General features: G+C 36.8%; 1 protein-coding gene across 7 annotated transcripts in view; it reads right to left on the bottom strand.

Moving 5' to 3' along the window:
• RABGAP1L (RAB GTPase activating protein 1 like) overlaps positions 1 to 20,846 on the bottom strand; it is a 605,798-nt gene that overhangs the window by 79,822 nt on the left and 505,130 nt on the right. For 2 of the 7 annotated variants that reach the window (XM_044674105.1, XM_044674108.1), the window contains exon 1: positions 17,110 to 17,220. The exons of the other annotated variants lie outside the window; for them this stretch is intronic. In XM_044674105.1, the coding sequence (XP_044530040.1) occupies positions 17,110 to 17,220 (111 nt within the window). Of the gene's footprint in view, positions 1 to 17,109; positions 17,221 to 20,846 lie in introns of those variants that run through there. 7 annotated transcript variants of the gene reach the window in all.

The following is a 20,846-nucleotide window of genomic DNA, read 5'->3' as shown; positions in this document are numbered from 1 at the left end:
CATTTTCCCAAGATGTGGCAGATGGCTTATTTCCAGATCCTACCCACCTAGAAATGATAATGCATTCTAAATTCAGAGCAGAACTTTCAAAAGAAATTATATGTATCCTAACATTGCCCAAAGTCCCACTGCAATGCAAAGGACTCCTTTTCTTAGCAATACACATTTGGTCCTGTGCTTTCTTATCTAGTGAGAGGATGAACTCATCTGTTTAGAATTCATTTTGCTTGTAGACATGAACACACTCATCTTGCAGGTGCACTGTTCTGCATCACACATAAGAAATGCCACTGAATATGCAGACTCCAATAGAATGTGCCAAAGATCTGTGGGTAAATGACAGGGTATAATGTACATGTGACATTCTACTTGTTGTCTCACCATACATTAACACAGATTTTATTCTTGCTCTCAGTGTATTAGTTCCGTACATCTCACTAGATAGACATTTCATGAACTCAGAGTATTAATGAGAGAAATTCAGCTTTGCTCTGCCCCCCATAAAAATTCTTCCTATGAACAACTGGAAGCAGGAAAAATGTCCTAAGCAATAACAAAACCATCTTTTAAAAATAGCCAATCAATAAACAATTAGAAAATGGTTACTTTAAACACCATCATTGCAAGTTATTTTTTTTAAAGTTATTATTCCTTTCCAAGAGAGAGAGAGAATCAGGTTTAGGAAATAGGAATGTTCACACCCTTAATCTTATCATTCCCCCCAAGAATACCACTCTCATGATCAAGGACTCCATAATTCCTTTACCTAATTATCATCTCCTGTTATAGTCTCTCTCCCTATGTTGTCCTTCTCTAAACTTATTCTTCATTTTTAAATTCTTCCACTTCTAAACACATTTCCTGGCTTATCACCTCTGCTCTGGTTATATACTCTTCTCCCCATCTCAAAACCTTAGTGAACTATGTCAGCTCATCACTAAACACAACCCTTGTCTTTCATTGCTTGCCCTCTGTCAAACTCCAATCCTGGCTTACTCCGACCAGCTGCTTCCTACTCACATGACCCTGAATTGAGCCACAGAACTTCAATGACTAGGTAGACTACACACTTATACATGTTATCTAATCTCAACTGGGCCCTCCTTCTGTGAGGCAGTCCTTCTATTCCTCCCTAATTGATTCTTTCTCCTCAATAAAGTGTCTTTTCCAAAACTGTCTTTCTTCCTCCAGTTTCATGTTGTACTTCTCCCCAAATGAATCACCTCAGGACTTTGTCATGTCACCAAGAAAATCAAGGCCATTTACTAAGAGTTCTCTCTTCTCTCCTCCCTATCTTATAACTTTTTCACCCTATGGCCATTGACATTATTATCTCCTACTATTTCCTTCTTTATTGTAGTATCTTGTTCCCATTAAGGTCAGTCCTATTAGTTCTCATTTCTCAAGCAGATTGCCACCCTCCATCATTACCTCTCTTGAGTCTTTATTTGTTCCTTATTCTCTAAAAACACACTCACAGTCTATACTTTTCTTTAAAAAGATCTCTAGATGTTACCATCCCTGCTATCATTCTATTCCATTCCTCTTTTTTCAGTGAAAAAAACTATCTCCTCTTGAAAAAAACTATTTCCTCTAAATGCCCATATAATCTCTAAACTTTTTGCAATCTAGCTCCTAACCTTGTTACTCAACTAGAACTGCTCTCTCCCAGGTAACCAGTGAGCTCAACTGATATATCTAACATTCTTTTCTTAATCTTCATCTTTTTTTCTCCTCTTTGCAGCATTTGGCACAGCTGATCATGTTCCCTTCTTGGATAGTCTCAGCTCTTTTCAATATCAAGATAGGACTCTCTCTTGGTTCTTCACTGCCCTATCACTCTTTCTTAGTGGATCATAATCAATGCCATGTCCACCATCTTTGGGTATACTCCAAGGTTCTGTGATGGGCCAATTTCTTTTTTCTCAGTTTACTCTCTCACTTAGCAATCTCATCAATTTCTATGGGTTCAACTATAATCTCTATTCAGGTAATTCCCAGATCTATAGATCCAGCTCTATTCGCTCTCAGATCACCAAATGCCTTCCAAGGATCTGGAACTGTCTGTCCCTCAGGCATCTCAAGCACAGTATGTCTAAAACAGAATTAAATGTCTTTTCCTCTAAACTTTCTCCTCTTTTCAACTACTTAATTATTGTTGATGGTACCACCATCTTTTCAGTCACCCAAAATCACAAGCTGGGTGTCATCTTGGCCTCCTCACTCTCGCTTACTCTATACACCCCAAAATTTATCAAAAGCCAATCAGTTACTACCTACGTTCCCTTTTCCCATCTCATTTAGCCACAGATTAGGCCTTGATAATTTCTCATCTAAAATATTACAATATTTGGTCTCCCTGACTACTCAAGTCTCTTCTCCAATCATCTTCCATATTGCCACTAAAGGGATTTTCCTTAATTACAGTCCTAACCATGCCATCTCCTACTAAAAAAACTCCAGTGGTTCCTTATTGCCTCTAGCATTAAAAATAAAGTCTATATAGGGTGTGCTTCCCATGCTTTATATATTTGAATAATTGCACTGCTATTCAAATGCTCTGCTTGGTAAAGGCCAACCCTCTCACAATTTGAACTTTTACAAATCCTTTCACTCTAGGCATATCTTAGAAAATTTTTGAACTAGCTTAGTCACTCTCATCTATATACAATTAATTAAGGTGACAATGCTTTCTACTTTTAAAAAAAGTCCTCTATGGCCACCAACAAAACCTTCATAGATGAAAAGTCTTTAATAGTCTCATTATTGAATAGCATAATTGTAAAATAGCTCCGTTAAGATAACCTGTCAAATTAAAGCATGACTTTTTTGCAACAGAAAAGGACAGTAATTCTAGTCCTCTGAATAATGCATTTCATTTATATTCCTTAATGGCAAAAATTATTACAATTCAATATTTAAATGCTTCTTCATTAATAATTAAATGGTCTCTGACAATGTAAAAGTATCAGAAATAGAAGGAGCAGGTTGTCCAAAGGACAAACCAAAATACTTATCCAACTTAACTTCCAATTCTGCCCCAACATGCAATAAGAGCTTGATAAAGCTCTTGATAAAAGTATCTTATATTCTTATTCTGTTATGCATTTCCAATAATTTTTTCAAGGATCTTTAGAAATGGAAATTACATTTACCTTCCCATGTGTGTATTGAACTATTCCTGTAAAAAAAAAAAAACCTTAACCTAATTCTTCCAATGAATTTTTTTATTTTATAACAACCAAAATTGCTAATGTGTCAGGATCGCAACAGAAAATTCTTACTATAGGAATAGTATCAAAATAGCTTTTCTATTAAGACAATTGTCAAAAAATGTATCCTCATATAAGCTAGTATCTGTTACCTTCCCTTAAATGATTTTTTCCTAGTAGTCTTGAATCTTTATCTACTCTATATTTTATTCTACAATTAACCTCAGCTTTGCTTAGATATAAATGTTGCTTTAAATCTACTGAGAAAATCATACTTAATTCAAATGAAGCCTTATATCTATTGGTATTCTATGAGAATTGATTTTTCATATACTGTATTAATTATAATACATTAGGGGGAATTATTGTGTATTCCTCTGTCTGGGATCTGGGTTGGAGATGCCATCTAGTCTGCTAAGTTTTGCATTTTCTTTATCCTTGAATCCCAAGGAATGCCTTCCTTTTTAACAGAATTTGTTTAATAATTGAAAGGCACTGTGTACCAGTTTCCCATGATGTAGGTATAGGGAGAGGTGGATAGGTTGATGGACCACCTCTTAATTACTATCACCAATTAAAAATATCTTGGGATGGTCACAGGAGGGTCTGAATAATGAATTCCTAAAAATCTATTTATTAGACTGGGGTGTCTCTCTGGTTTTCAAGAGACAACCATGAAGATCTATATCACTTTATCTACTGTGATGCTGGCCTAGCCAATAAACTTGATATAAGCAATAAACTTATATTTTTACCCCCAAATAAATCTCGATAATTTTAATTGTGACAAATCACTTATATGACCATGTGAAACAAAGTAAAGCCACTCTTTTGATACAAAAATGCCTCTCTTTTATGTAAATAAAGCAAGGCTACATGGTTCAGAAATGAGTAATTGGCTTAATAACAGGCATAAACTAAAAGTCAATGAGGAAAAGCTGGATTACAATAGTATATCTGAAGGTGCTAAATAAAGCAGGCTTTCATCTGAAAGACCGGGCTTCACAGATTAACGAAAATCTTTATCTCTAACCTTTTCACCACTATTGCAAAATTACAGCAATAAAGGTCAAAGTTCTGTTAACAAAAGTAACACTGTGTGAAATAACTAATGCCATTGCAAAGTATATATGCTAAGCATCCTTTCTGAATGTTAGTGATGCTATTAGGATGAGGAGACTTTGTGAAACAAACACACAGACCAGATACAGAGACATTCTTCCTGGTGTTATAATTGTAAGGATGGGCTTCAGTAATCCAGAAGATCAGATTGTACTATTGATTGGATGTCTACCCTTAAAGATACTATTCCTTTTAGCAAGACTTAATTCTTTTTCCTCTTAGTTTGTTATCGCTACTCTCCCTCAAGGCATAGGTCCCTAGCCTAATCCTCAGATCTGAAGGTAGAAGCAAGAAAGGAAATCAAACAATTTTCTCCCTCGAAGATACAGCAAACAGATGGACCCAACCTCATTTCCTCTTTTTTTCTCTTCTTTTGTTCTTGAAAAATATATATCTTGAGTGAGAGAAGAAGTCTCATTCCACCCTCTTGTCTAACAATGATTGGATATTGTTGGAAATGAGGTCATCACATTTGTCTGGCACTTTCAGACTCTTCCAAAACAAGGAATAGGGAAAAGGATAGACCTATGATTCACTGGTAGTATGAAACTCCCAAATGAGGAAAGACTCTCTATAAATGCAGGTCAGCACCCTCTCTGCAATTTATAGTCTCAGAGAGTTGCCTTGCCTAGACAACTGCACAGGGTCATACAGCTTGAACCCAAGTCATCCTGGCTTTGAGGCTGGCTCCCTAGACACTACATCACGTCAGCTTCATAACAAACTAATGCCAATAGTGGGAGAAATTCTTCTAGCTTGGCCAAGTCCATAATTATTTATTAAAATATTTACTATGTCTCAGGAACTGTGCCAAAGGCCAAAGACTGATAAAATTGATGTAAACTCACACAGTAATTTTATGCAAAATTAAAAACAAATGTGAAGTCCTTTAAAAGCCATTTTATCACTGAAGAAACTGAAGTAGGATCAACCTCCTTTAAGACCTACTTGAGGAATCTCTTGAGGGCTATTGCATTGAATCTTATTCATTCTTTTAAGAGAGGTGATAGGTGGCTCTCCATTTCAGGATAATGATAAACCACAACATTTATCCAAGAACTCAGTACTTTTCAAATTGCTATGTATTATGCAATCCTGTAGGGCAGGAAGGTATCACTATACCCACTTAATAGACTAGCCACCTATCAGGTGAATAGAATGGCTTGGTTCATTCCCTAGGGGTGAGAACAGTGATAAAGGGGAAAGGAGTGGTATCATTTTATTGCTTTGGAAAGATTATCAAAAGATATGGCAATGGAAAGACAGAGTGGATGGAAAGTTACCTCTTGGCATGAATTTGCTAACCAACCAATCTTTCCCCTTCTCCTGGATCCTCTAACAAACCTACTCCTGGTGCCCTAAATATTCTTTTGTTTTATATCCCTATTCCCATTCTCTGTGACTGTTTATTTCCCTGAAGTACCTATGAAAATATCCTTTTTATCTCAAAGATGAACTTGGAATCCATCCAACTCTGATGAACCACATAGCGGTATTACATATATTCAGCTCCATCCCTCTCTTCCATCCCCCACATTCCTAGGATAGCATGGTCATTCTAAATTCCAATTATTTGTATAGCTTTAAAAGAATATGGATTTAACTAAGAGTTGCATATATTTGTTTTAAATCTCAATTTCAAACCAATGAACAAACTGCCTGTTTAAAGAGAATTACATAATTTTAAAAGGCTTTAAAGGGTGTTTCCTGTTTTACTAACAGGAAGGAACCTAAGGATCCATGGGGTAGTGGAAAGAACAAGAGGCTTCAATTTAGAAGATCTAGGTTTTAGTTTCAGCTCTGCCACCAGTCATGGTGCTGGAGTCAAGTCAATTAATTTTTATATGCCTGTCTCAGCTTCCTCACTTACCAAATAAAGAGATTTCAAATTGTGTCAATAGAGGGATAATTCAGACCAACAAAGTCATGGATTTTTGGAGTTAAAAAAATTGAGTATTAGGTTATTAGTATTACCATTTTGAAAACATGTTATTGTAAAAATATGTTGAATGTAACATAATATTAACAAAATTGCCCTGTTTGTGTCCTCTTCTGAACTTTTTTTGGTTTTCTTCTGTACACTTTAAAATTATTTTACCGATGCTCTTGATGTATAAATGAGAGGGTGGTATTTCTTGTTAACCATAAATACAGCAGATTTAGAAACTACGAAACAGTACAGTATTGCTTCTTTTGGCTAAACTCTTAAAGTCAGTTTATTTCTAGTGAGCCCCTACTTTCAAAATACCAAATCCCCATGCTCATGACCTTCTGAAACATAAAAGTCCTTGAAGGCTATGGATTACAGCACTGTCAGAAACCAATTTTTCTGTAGCTCACAGCTCATGAATAGTATTTTCTTCCATGGCTGGGATTTCTGAGAATCATAAAGTTCCAAGTCTCATTTTTGATTCACATCTTTCTTCCACTCATCAAATATCCCTTTCACCTAGTCATGAAACCCTCCCAAATTTCTGGACATATTATATGTTTGGAAAGTGCCTTTAGAAATCTCTGCTAGGATGGAATTGTGACATCCAATTGGATTCCAATGCTTTCTGGCCTTAGGGCAGTATGTTGACTGTCTTGTCATGTGCTTGCTAGATAAGGTTCTATGTGAGGGTACAGTTGATAGGAGGATAATTGGATACTAAAGCCAGGTGTCAGACAAAGTTTCCAAGGGAAGCTTAAATCAAATTAAGTCTTTGTGTAGCTGATAATTCAGTATTAATAAGTAGAAGTTGACAGTCCTTTATTTTTTATTTTCTTTTTAGTATGAGCTTAACAATCGTCAATCATAAATATTTCAGTATAATAAAAAAGGATTGAGAATGAAAATGTGAATCTATGACCCTTTTAAACAAGTGTATACTAAATTTGATGACTATGCTGTTTATGACTCCATCTGATCTGTTTTCTCCTATTTATTTTTTTAAGGTTCTATTGAAGCTCTTTTTTTTTTTTCCTTTTTGGCATCTATCATTACCTACCAACTCCCTTCTGCCCTTCCCCACAATCAGAAGCCTTCTCTTGTAACAAAAAAACCAACTAACCAACATGTCTTATTCTGCACCTCTGAGCCCATGGTCTTTCTGCCTAGAAGTAGATGGCATGCTTTACTGTCATTCCTGCACTGAGTTCTATAGTTTTTCTAAAGTTAACTCCTTTTACATTAGTGTGGTTATCACATAATGTTTTCTCTTGGTTCTCTTCATTTCATCCTATATCAAATGATCACACGAGTCTTCCCAGGATGTTCATGTCACTTGCATGTGGATAATGTCAATTCTCCTGAGGTTCCCTCCTAAATGGCAGTTAATTATAGGTCTTCTAGCTGATTCACTACATGTCACTAACGAATGAATGTCTTAGCCTTAAGGTATTGTGAAATAGCTGGATAATTTCCCCTCTCCTCCCCTAAAACACTGGGAGGAATCTTACTGTTCTCCTTCAGTAAAGAATATATGAATTATTACCTCTGATCTTGCATAAACTGAATCAGCAGGAAAAGCCCAAGGCTTCTGGCTAGGAACCAGCTGAAACAGACATTAGGTGATCTAATCAGAAATCAGTTCTCCTTAGGTTGCATAGGCTGTACATGTCCAATAAGAAAAATCCTGGCTCGACCTAAGCTGACCCAAACATAGCTTCTCTTCAAGCATGCATGGGAACTCTCCTTTCAAAGGAATTCTCTTAGTTTATAGATTTAAAACACCAAGCATGCTATACATTATTTGACTTCCAGGAGTACCTATGAGGAATTTTTGGAGCTGATGTCTTTAAATATAAGCTGACAGATCTGAAGGTGACCTGCCAGAAATAAATGGAGCAAATATGCGGAGTAAAATGCTGAGATTTCTAATGCTATTTCATCTCCAAAACTTTGGCAAAATATTCTGGATCTCAACAGTCATTATACATTTATTAATAACCAAGAAAAAATTATACTTAGCACTCTTGTATTGATTCTTTTTTAATCTTCAAAATAAATCCAATAATGGTATTACCTAAAAGATATGAAGTAACTAAATTATTTTTATTTTTCTTGCATTATTTCTTTGCCCTATTTCCAGAAAAAACACATGTAGTTGGTTTAGAAACTTTTAAAGGAAAGATAAGAATAGAATAGACTTTTTAATAAAACTACTCCAGTCTTAAACTTTTGATAAAATGATTATTATTTACTCTTTAAGTTTGGGGGTCTAATCAAAGTTAATAGTAGAAATTGAAACAATGATCAACAAATAAGATGTACATGAGACTAAGAATCAAAAGATTCCAGAGTAATTCTTCCAGGTCTTATTTGGATTTGTGAGTGTATATATGCAGTATATCCATTAAACTGGCATCTTAATTCACATGTGCTGTAGATACTTCTACATACATGTGTAGGATCCCTACATAGAAATTTCTATCACATGGCATCTCATATTGATGATTATGAAGTTGAAATAGCCTTACCTATTCAAAATGCCAGTTAAAAATCTCCCGTTCCCACAGGAAGCCTTTCCCATCCCTCTTAATTCTAGTGCTCATATATGTTGTCTCTCCTCCTTAGACTTTAAACTCCTTGAAGGCAAGGACTCTCCATTACCTTTTTAGTTTTCTTAGTACTTAACAAGAGGCCCAGCACATGGTAACCACAAAATAAATCACCTAACTATTGACTGATTAAATGACAAATATTTCACTGTACATTTAAGTTGCGAAAATATTGAGAACCAGATCTAGCCAGCTAGATGAACTAAACCCACAGTAGCAATCAATAGGAAGATACGATGAAGATTTTCATAGGATTCAAGATTTACCAGGGGAAGGAGTCTTAGAGGCCAAGTCCATCACCCTCATTTTATAGAGGAGGAAGATGAGACGTAGACAATTTAAGTGACTTGCCTGGGCTCATACAACTAGTAGGATTTGAACCAAAATCTTTCTGACTCCAAGTCTAGCACTTTATTCACTACACCACACTGCATCTCCAGACTAGCCATTAAGGACTGAATTATCAGAGCCTTAGGAAATATAAGCAGGTATCAGAGGTAGCAGGTATATAACCCTACCTCTACCCAAGCCTGGGGCAGTTTTGTGGAGGGGGATCCTAGTGTTAGGTACTATGTAGAAGGAGGGAAATGAGACCACTAATTGGCTGAGAAAATGCTAGAGCCTGATGCTACACACCTATGTATGGGACTTAATTTTAGTTTAGAATAAAAACTTCAGGGACTGGTGGAAAGAAAAGCTATGAGGTAGGAAAGCTCATTTACTCTTGTGTGTTCTTTAATATACTCCAATCTATAGATATCAAATTTCTGTTTGCTATTTTGTGTGGATTAATAGGTTTATTCACTCTGTTACACTGTTCTTTGTGATATATTCTACAGAAATAGTATTTGGTGGGATAAGCTGATGAGTATAAGCTAATGGCTACCCTCCCTGTTAAGAATGCCCAAGGGAAGCAGCTTTTGTCCTAAATCTCTAAATGTGATATACTTAGAACAGAAATATTTGAGGAGTGGAATGTATAATTTTGGCCTGATATCTCTCAGAGATAGGAGAGCCGATCCGTGTCTAGCAGTTCTGAAAACTGCCTGTCCCTCCGCTACAGAGAGGTGTGGGCACAAAGCTCCTTCCGCTTTCCAGACTGAGGGTGGGCCGACCTCGGATCATTCATGCCACTTGCTAGCCACAAGAGATATATTTAGACAGCATATTCACACATCTTACACAAGCAAACTGATAAGGAAAAAGTAATGTGAGTTCTTCATCTCTATCTTCCAGATGAAACTCAAAGAAATGACTCTATAGAATATTTGGCATTGTGTTCCTAGTTTGGCGTCTGTCTTCACCAACATTTAAATGTCAGTATATCTAAAGCGATGGGATAGGTGATGTATGAAGACTTCTGGAAGGATTTTCTATATCTGGGAGAGAATGTGCCAACTCACTAGAGGGCAGACGGTTCAAATTCCTTATAACAGAACAACACTGGATTACAGAATATCAGAGATGTAGGAAACCTCCAGAGATCATCTCATATGACTGGTCCAAGAATCCACCCTCTAGACTTATATAAGCTGATGCAAAGTGAAGTAGAACCAGAAGAACATTGCATACAGTAATGGCCATACTGTACCACGATCAGCTGTGAATGACAACTGTTCTCAGCAACGTAAAGATGCAAGACAACTCCAAGGGACTCATGACGAAAAATGCTATCCACTGCCACAGAAGGAACGGATGAGGCTGAATGCAGATCAAACCATACCGTTCTTTATTTTAGTTCCTTCCTGAGTTTTTCTTGTATGTGCAACATGCCAGCTTCTTTCACAACATGAGGAATATAGAAGTATGTATTGTTTGATAGCACATGTACAACATATTGCTTGCTGCCTTGGGTGGAGGGAGGAAGACTATTTGGATTACAAAATATCAGAAAACAGATGTTAAAAATTGTCTCTAAGGGGGCAGCTGGGTAGCTCAGTGGATTGAGAGCCAGGCCTAGAGACGGGAGGTCCTAAGTTCAAATCCGGCCTCAGACACTTCCCAGCTGTGTGACCCTGGGCAAGTCACTTGACCCCCATTGCCTACCCTTACCACTCTTCCACCTATAAGTCAATACACAGAAGTTAAGGGTTTAAAAAAATTAAAAAAAAATGTGTAAAAAAATTGTCTCTAAATGTAACTGAGGGAAATAAAATATTACTTGAGAATTTTAAAAAATGATTCCTGAGTGCTTAACTTTTGGGTGGGGTCCTAAACCCCATTTCACAGTCTAGTGAGGCTCATGGACTTCTCCATCTCCCATGAACAATGTATAAAAGTTCCAAGGAGAAAAGTTTATTAGAATTATTTCTTGAAGCAAGTAGCATCTTAGGTAGGTTTTAAAAGATCTAAAGGAGTACAAAAAAGGATACAGATGGAAAGAATTTCAGTTATAGGGGAAAACTATACAAGAAAGTACAAGTTATGTACAGGGGATGATATATATTTTATTTTGGTTGTACTACATATTGAAGGAATAACATATGGCTAGAAAGATGGAATGAAGCTAGATTGTGGGTCTTGAAGTTAGGATAAGGAGCCTCAGTTTTACTTGGTAAATAATAAGTAAGAAATAGGGAGGGTCTTGCAAATGTGACATCACTAGATCTATTCATAAGCAAGATATCTTCTATGCTAGAATATGGAGGAAGTCTATTTACTAAGTAATAGGTAGTCAAATCTGTGACATCATTAGATCTACGCAAAAGGAAGATTTCCTGGCTACACTTCTTTGAGACTTCTCTAATTGACTTCTCCACCATATCCCAGAAAGCTTTTATTGGTCATCCTGGACAGCAAGGTGGCAGAGGAGATTGAGCACTTGGCCTGAGGTCAGGCAGACTCATTTTTCTGAGTTCAAATCCAGTCAGCCTTGGACATTTAGTAGCTGTGTAACCCTGGGGAATTCACTTAACCCTGTTTGCCTGAGTTTCCTCATCTGTAAAATGAAGCTGGAGAAGAAAATGGCAGACTCCTCCATTATCTCTGCCATGAAAACCCTAAGTGAGGTCACAGAAGAGTCAAAAACTGAAATGATTGAACAACAACATCCCACAGGATCTCATCAGCCTCAGTATTCTTATTGCATCTTTAGTTTCTCTGATTAGATTAGCCCTTACCTTGAACTTCAAAATCTCCATGAAAAGAAAGAGCCCAGCTCAGATATCTCTTCATTTCTTACCTCACTGTACTACTTTGAGACTTCTCTCATTACCTTTCAGCAGTACCTTCAATATTTCTCCAGTGCATCCTCCTTTCTCCCACTCCATTCAGCCTTTCTGCTTCCTTTTGTGTGTTCTCTTCCTCAATTAGATTGTAAGCCCTATGAGGGCAGGGGCTATCTTTCTTTTCTTGTAACTGTATTCCCAGCACTTATCAAAGTGCCTAGCATATAGTAGTAGATAATTAAAAAATACTTACTGACTAATGACTAATTGTGAAAATAAATATGGACCAAGAATATATCTTAAAAATAAGATGTTCAAATCTCTTTATTTTAAGCGTGAAAAAACTGAGGTTTGGAAAGGTTTACCTAAGAGTCACGCAATAGTCAGGTTCTTTGAAGCCAAATCAAATCCTTCGTCTACTATCGACACTTTGCTGATTCTCAAAAGAGAAAGTTAAGGCAAGATGTTATAACCCTATTACAACAGCTCATGGTATTGGTAATTGTCTGTACTAAGGTAAAGGAAGTAGGAAGAGCCCACAGGCCATTTAGTAGCAGTAGTATCAATACAAGCAAGTAATGGATTGGATATGAGAGAAGAGGGGAAGGTCTAGTCAAATACCAACATTTTTACTGTTTAAGTGATGATATCATTGAATGAAAAAGTGAAGTCAGAAGAGAAAATGGGTCTAGAATTCAGGAAGGCAGTCAGCATAGAAATGATCATTGTAAACAAGGAAGTGGATGAGGTTGTCTAAAGAGAAAATCATATATACAGAGAAAAAAAAAATGCAACCCTGGAGAACATCTAGGATAAAGAAAAAAATGAGTGAGTGATGGAGACAAAGGAGGAATACCTAAGAAAGCACACAAAGGGCATGGTAAGGCCAGTTATAGCTTGACCTGTGACAACTTAGAGATGCCTTATTAAGTTCTTAGTACTTGGGGTTTTCCCTCAAAATAAAAATGAATTATTCCCACAATTTTTATATTTCTAAGAAGCTCTCAAGTTTCCTAGAATTTAGTGTAATATTAATTAATGAGAATTAGCAATAACTTGTACATAAACAATAATATATAATAATATATTATAAACACACAATGATATGATAAAATAAATAATAATTTGTAATATAATCGACACACAATATGATATTATTTACTAATAACAATTTCAGATGTTCCAGCAATGATTTTTAGGCACCATATTAGGCTGCAAATATGCACTTAACAATGGATTCCTTTGTGAATTTATATCCTATTACAGGTTCTCATTTGGAAGGAATGTCAGAGGCTATCTGATCCAATCAGTACCTGACCAAGATAACAGGATGAAACAATTTTATCTTTAAATGTGCAAGCTGGCAGGTGCATATATTCCCTTACACCTGCCAAACTTACACATATGTGACTCTTCAAGAATTTCAAATATAAATTTTGAACTCACATTTTCTTATCTTCTCTGTTGCGCAAGTAAAGAAATGTAATTACTAGAATTTCTCCGGAACTTACTAGACATGGATAGAAAGATTAATAATAATAATAACAAGGTGGAGAAAGATTTGAAATCAATGAAATATCTACCCACATGATTGAAAAGGTTATTCGTGGCAGAAAAGAGAAAGAGCATATCTGTTTTGTATCATATGAGTGATTGGCTGGCTACCAGTACAAGCTGTGTATAATAAGGAAATTGTATGTGAAAGGAGGTAGGAGAGAATAGCATTGATAAAGGGAGAAAGAACATCATATTTCAAAACAGAAAGTTTAAGGCGAAGTTGTAGCTCTGCCATTATAGTGAGTCACAACTTTTCTTGAGCTTCAATTGCCTTACATGGGTAAAAATGCCTCTACGATCTAACTTGTGGGTAAGACTGAGGTTGAGGAACAAAGGAGATAACATATATAGTGTTTTGTAAAGCATAAAGCAAGATATAAATGTAAGTTATCATTATCAGGCCTGATTAATAAGAATGGGTCTCAAATCTGTCCTCATTCTAAGTTATTTCTCTACCTGGAACCATGAGAATTTTTTCAGTCTGTCAAATGACTATAAACTCCTAGCTCTTAAAATATTCTTTCTGCTAGTCACAAAAAAAAAAAGACTCGAGGTTTTTGCATCACTTGTTTCGGCAAATTACCTGCCCTAGTCATTTTTTCAGGAATACTTTTTGGCTTTTTTATCCCGGCCATGGGTGAGTACCAAAATTTTCTTATGCCAATTTTTCTGGTTGTCTCTCTGAGGAAGAGTGAGCAGAGGACAAGATCAAGGTTAAGGCATAGGTAACAGCCACCGAGAAAATGTCTAGAATTCACTTTTGAAAATCCCCTGCAGTTAATAGGATTTCACGATTACTCATAAGATCAGAGACATCCCCACTAGCAAATGAAGTCTAATTCCAGAATGGAATTCAATTAATACTAAGAAACTGCTGAATATCTTTAGAAATTATACCTAGATATGTATCCTATCCTCAAAGTCAATTTATAGAATGGCCAGAGTGTAGTATACTTCACTGCACAGCAATGAATCAGACCACGTAGCAAACAATGGATTTCATACTGAGAAAATCCATGAGTGTTTATCTCTCTTTCATATAGTGATGCTTCTCTGACCATAATTTTAAGAGCTTCTACCTCACATAAAAAAGAATCAATATTGAATCAAAAGGAGGCGGCAAATATTCTACCAGAGCTTTTAACAGCTTCACCAAAGCAGCATTTCAAAAAACAACTAACTGCCCAAGATGAAGCACACAACTCAGTAATTCCTCAACTGGTAACAAATTAAGTTTCTCACAGAGCAGACACAATCCCAACAAAGAGGATGAAACGTAAACCACCAACCACTAACCACCAAACCTTTATTATTAGAAAGTGTGATCACCGATTTATAGAACCACATCATTCACAGGCTTGCCAAGCTGCTGGCCAAAATCTGCAGAGCCATTTGCCTGGAGAGGCTGAAGAAATACACGAAGTTGTTTAGATTTACGACAATGCTGACCTGTCTGTCAGATGGCCCAAGAGTAGATGGCGGGTTTGTCGGTAGGCAAAGTATGAGGCGACTCGTCTATTTTTAAAATCTAAGTGGATCTTATTATGTGGCTATATAGTACTTGTGAATGATTAAATAACTGCCCAGCTTGGGTTCAGAAGTATTGTTCCTTCACACAAAGTAACCATTATAAGGACTTTGGATTGTACTTCAATGGTCAATAGACAGCTCCTACTCCCCAGCCCTCAAAAGCAAATACAAGGCTACACACGATGACAGCCTCCTTCACCAGAAGAAAATGGCAGCTTTTGATTACACAATTAGTAGGTAAGAAAAGTTGCTATTATTAGCTTCTTTTTAAGAGGGGATTCTGGGACAGAGAAAAATAAATGAAACTCAAGTTGAGTATTTATGAGCAGTTCTGTTTGTTTGTTTGTTTGTGAAAAGGTTTGAAATTATTAGTCAGTGTCGTTTTAGGATTATCCATAGACTTCAATGATCCTTCTAGTAGGAATAAATTAGGTGCTAGCAGATATGGGCTCCTGTTGCAGCTCCTTAGTAGCCAGATGACCTTAAGTAAGCCACTTCTGAGACTTATTTCCTCCTGGGGGAAATGGAGATGATAATACATGACCTGCTTTACAAGGTTGTTGTGAGCAGAGATTTATAAAATTTAAAGGGATATACAAATGTGAGTTATTATAAGTATTGGCTATAGGTATACACATAATTTGCAAATACTTGTTTCATTACACAGGGCCTGCATGGCATGGTAATAAGACCATAAGACTGTGAGTCAGAAGACATTCTTCCAGGTCCCAAGAACACCAGATTTCCTACATTACCTAGAACGAGTCACTTTAGCTAACCCTTCTTTTCTCTCCTATAAAATGGGGAAAATAGCAGCTCAGCCTCCCTCTCAATATTAGTTTAAATTAGATGTTAGTGTCTCATACAACAGGAGCTATCCAGAAGGGAAACTAAGGTGAAAAAACTATGGTTTAAGTATAAGCAATATATAGTGATCCAGATCCGTCTATGTGCATAAACCACTGTCCTAAAATATCCGATGCTTCTTGAGACAGATGAATTTTGGTAGAATAAAACTTCTCAAGAAAGTAGTTGTCATATCTGGCGGCACTATGCCCTTGTCTACTGATTGCCCCTCACAATAAATTCCAACATATTCGTGACACCTGTGAAAGTTTGCAGAAAGTCTCCTGGATCATCACGTACCACGACAATGACCTTTCACAGAGCAACGATAACCAAGCACAAACACTTCCTTTTTCTGAGCATTGGTCATGAGGATGAGAAATATAAACAAAAAACCCTTTTCATCTTGGTCTTTAGAAAACAGTTGAAATATTTCAAAACATTGAATCCAAAACAAAATGGTACCACTAAATATTTTTACAATCATTTCCCCGACAAGTAACAATTTACAAAGTCTGAAAATTAAAATTAGTCAGTTTTGTTCCAGAATCGAATATACATTAAAAATATCTGTGTTGTGGCCCTCTTATGGAAAAGTGTCACTGCAAAGTGGTAGAAATTTAAGTCTTTAAATGACTATCCTCTTGTGTCTGTGTATATGTATGTGTGTGTACATAAATCATATGTGTACATGTGCATGTAGTTGGTTATATAGGAGTATACGAGTATATACACACAAGCACACATATATACATTTCGGTGTTTGTATATTTGTACACACACATATACCTGCATCTATCTACATGTATTATTTATTTGCATACACACATATATGGCAGGTGCTTTAGTCCAAGAAGAGTTTTCCAACTGAAAATTTTTTTCATTATTAGAACATTTAAATAATTGACCTCAAGTTTAACATAACTACACACATATTCTGTACTACTCCAAATGTCTTACATAAACCCAAAGAAAAACGTAGGTTCCCACCATTTTTTGGACTTGAACCCACAAGCAATACTCTTATTTTTCATCCCCAGTAAACTAAAACTTGGCTACAGCAGGGGTGACCACCCTGTTAGCCATGGATCATTCCACTCATATCCACATTAGTTCCATGAAGTATCACCTACCATAGTTTTGGGTTTGCTGATTGCCACAAGACTCGTAAGGAAGTCCTCATCATATAGCTGGCTAAAAACATGGGCATCGTAGGCTACCATTATGGAGATTTCTTCCATCATCTTGCCAGCTGGCTTCCCAACAGCAGCAACTGCACCAGAGCCAGACCAGGTTCACTATCCAAAGAAAAATCTTGCTGCAAGCTCAGTGCCAATGAACACACCCACCTGAAGAAGCTAGAGTGGGTGGAGTGTCACAAACCAAAAAAGGAAAAAAAAAAAAAAAAAGATACCAAAGCGGTGTCTTGCTGTTCACCCCTGGTGGGAAGATTAAGGGAGGTTGCTGTTATCTCTGTAGGATGTGAATGCTATAAATTTGTCTTGCATTCTCAACCCAAGACTTGGAAAATTCAGTTTCTGAAATTTTCCCTCAAACCTCAGGGAAAAAAAAAATGCCTTAGTTAATATTAGAAACTGAACGCCCACCGAGGAAAAGGTAACTGTTAACAAAGTTTTTCAGTTCTTAGAAGAAAGGTAAAAATTTCAATCAAAACAAAATTCTTCATCACAGTCCAGCTTTGTCCAGTATGTCTCTACAGGAAGATTCTTCTTCTTGGGGGAGTTATGATTTTCTTAAGGTACTTCTTGTTAATTCTGCACGTTCAAAGGAAAGGATGGGATGACAACTTTTAGTTTTTAAAGTGACAGAGTTTTTAAAGAGCTACGAATTTAAAATCTCTCTTCCTGTATTGCAGAAAAAAAGGCATTTTCTCTCACAGTATTTTTGTTTTTTAAAACGTTGCAAAGAAACAAAATGAAATAGAGATAGCAACAATAACCATACCCCAATCTCTAAACCTCCAAGGAAAAAACAAAGCAAAACAAAACAAAACAAAACCTGACATCCAAAAGCTTTAAACAGAACCCTGGATCTGGCTTTCTGTTGTTCACCAAAACTAAAGTTATTGCTTGAAAAATTATAAGGTACTTAGAGAAAGGCAAGCATTTCTAATCAAAACAAACCATTCTTGGGAGGGGGGAAAGGCTCCTTGCATTTTATTTTATGCAAAAGAAAAGAAAAACAATATAAATCTCCTCCCACAAGTTTAATTTTCTTGATCACTGATTTTCAAGGGTAGATTTGCTTTTAATTACAAAAGTGAGAAAACAGCTATGGTCTGTTAATGCCTCAGCCAGACACAGGGAAAAGATTCAGTGGTGGGAGGCAATGAACTTCCCTAAATCCCTTCAGTGGAAAAGAGGGTGGGAAATGAATCCTGAAAGATCTTAAAAACTACTATAAAAAAGTTATTTAAATGATCTTGCAGAAAATATCACCTATATGCTTCTCGATGGGGAAAGACGGAAGGAAGGATTAAATGATGAAAAGAACAAAAAGCAGAGCAAATACCTTCCGAAACTGTATTTTAAATAACCATAACAATTGAGAAGCTGTAAAAACCCTATCCCAGCTGAGGAGCTTGATCTCTTGGAAAGGTAACACTTCAAATCTGCCAATGAGAGGAGTCCCAAATCCAGATGAGTACAGGCCAGATGGAAATTTCTCACCAAATGACCAGTAGCTGGGACACTGGTTTGTCACAGGTTTACTTTCCGGAACAAAAACAGGATGAGCCCTAAGGCGCCCTCCTCTTCCCCTTAATTCCCCCACCCCCTCTTTTTTCCTGGTGTATCTCTCCCCAAGATGAACATGGTTATTTAAATAGCGCCATGTCAAATTTGCATGTGAAAAGATCTAAGCTACAGCTGGAGCATTCTGGATTCAAAACCAAACAAACCTTCCCCTTAAACAGGAAGAAAGGGGAGGGAAAACCACACACACCTTATTGCTAGGAAACAGAAAAGCGTTCTAATAGGCTTAGTTGAGCAAAAATGCAACACTTAAGGTGAAATCCTCAGGATTAAAACATTGGCCAACTCTATTTAACTCTTGCTAAGGCAAGTTAACTGTTTTTCGTTTGGAATTTTCCTGTATAGCAGCTTTGAGACTTTAGTAACTTTTTCCTTTAAAGATCCCCTCCACACACACACTTACCCCAGGATATTTATGTTCTTTCACACTAATATTTTAAAAAAAAAAAAAAGGTAATTGACTAAGAAGGCATTTCCCAAGGAGTTCGGACAGTCCATACCTGGTAGCCTTTTAAAAAGCTCCTGGATCTTTTCAGAGTGCTTGAAAGGGTGCTAGGCACTTCCTGGTGCCCTCACTAGCACCCGAAGGCTTCAGCTCTGATCTTGTAGCCCCTTCTGCACTAGAGGGACCAGCAGTCCTTTCAGGCTGTCCTCCTGCTCTGCTAGACTAAGGTGCTTCCCACGGTGCCCAGGGCTGGTAGAATGAGGCACGGAGTGACACAGACACCTGTTGTCGAAGGTAAGAGAGTGGCTTCCCATAATTCCTCACTCTCTGCTGTCAGCCACCCAGTGGCAAACGAGAATTATAACTGCCTTTGAACGGTCACAAAGGCACCGGGGGAGCCAGTGTGCAGTGTGACAATAAACATTATTATTCCCTGCTAATGAGAACACCTCACCTAGTCAACAGAAGGGACTGACACGGAGGGAAGAACAATGCAGAGAAGTCCAGGAGGCTGACTGCCTTTTATTTATTCACCATATCCTAGGATTTTTGCCTTGGAAAGTACCTTAAAAGGTTGGGTCATTTTATAAACAAGAGAGGTAAAAACGAGAGTATGGTTATAGAGCAGAAGGCAGCTAGGTCATTCGATCCAAATCCCGTGGGTTCTTTTCTCTGCCTCATTTTAAAAGCACTTAAAAGCATCACATTAATCCCAGAAATATTTTTTAAATAACTCAAAGGTTACTACTAATAGAGATTTATATTTTCCATTAATACTATAAAGCCGGGATAACATCAGATGGCATGTCTAGAATGCCATATAAGTTATTGGGTATTTCAATATTCCAAGTAGCTGCCTTAATAGAGATTATAGTTAATTAGCCAAAGTCTGACTAGGAATACATCTAAATAGTTCCCATTTAAGAGGTCCTCTAATATAGCCACAAGAACTACATTAGATATTTTCTACAGTTCCTAGAACCTTTTTTTAAAGATTTTTTTTGTTTTATTTTTTGTGGCATCTTTAAAATGTTCCCTCCTACTCATCAATTTTCAGAGATTAGGGATAAAAGAGAAGTGTGAAACTATTCTCTTTTGCAGAAAAAAAAAAGCTGTTTTGGATTCTGAAAAAAAGTTGTGTTTCTGTTAAATGTTCTTTCAAAATGAGTTTTCTGTCCACATTGCTATTTCCTCTTCTAGCTCTAATACCCTTTTTATAAAACAATCAAGATCACATAGACAGTGATGGACGTTCACATTCATGTTTACAAACATTCACAAAGAATTTTCCTGAGCACTTTGGACCTTTTGAAGGACAAAGAAGAGCTAGCCCTAATCTCCCCTGATGTCACTGTCTCTCTTTATAGCTTCTATGGGACCCACTGTCTCACTGACAACTCCAAAAGGAAAAAGGGGGTTCCTTTTTATATATGTAATATATTTATGTGTGTTTATAAAATATATGTATATAAAACATATATATTCAGATATAGCTAAATAGTTCCCAAAATTTTATAGGAAAGGATAGGATGCCAAAAGATGCTTAGTGTTAAAAGTATAGACATCTTTACAGCATCCCTAGGCATTCCCTCTGGTTCCAAGAAACTGATGGTAAGAATAAAAGCCCCTTTAAAAAAGTGGTCTCTAAACC

Source organism: Gracilinanus agilis, chromosome 4, assembly GCF_016433145.1.
Source record: "Gracilinanus agilis isolate LMUSP501 chromosome 4, AgileGrace, whole genome shotgun sequence".
Taxonomy (NCBI): Eukaryota; Metazoa; Chordata; class Mammalia; order Didelphimorphia; family Didelphidae; genus Gracilinanus; species Gracilinanus agilis.
Note: the sequence above shows the minus strand (reverse complement) of the source record. Positions and strands in the feature narration are given on the sequence as shown.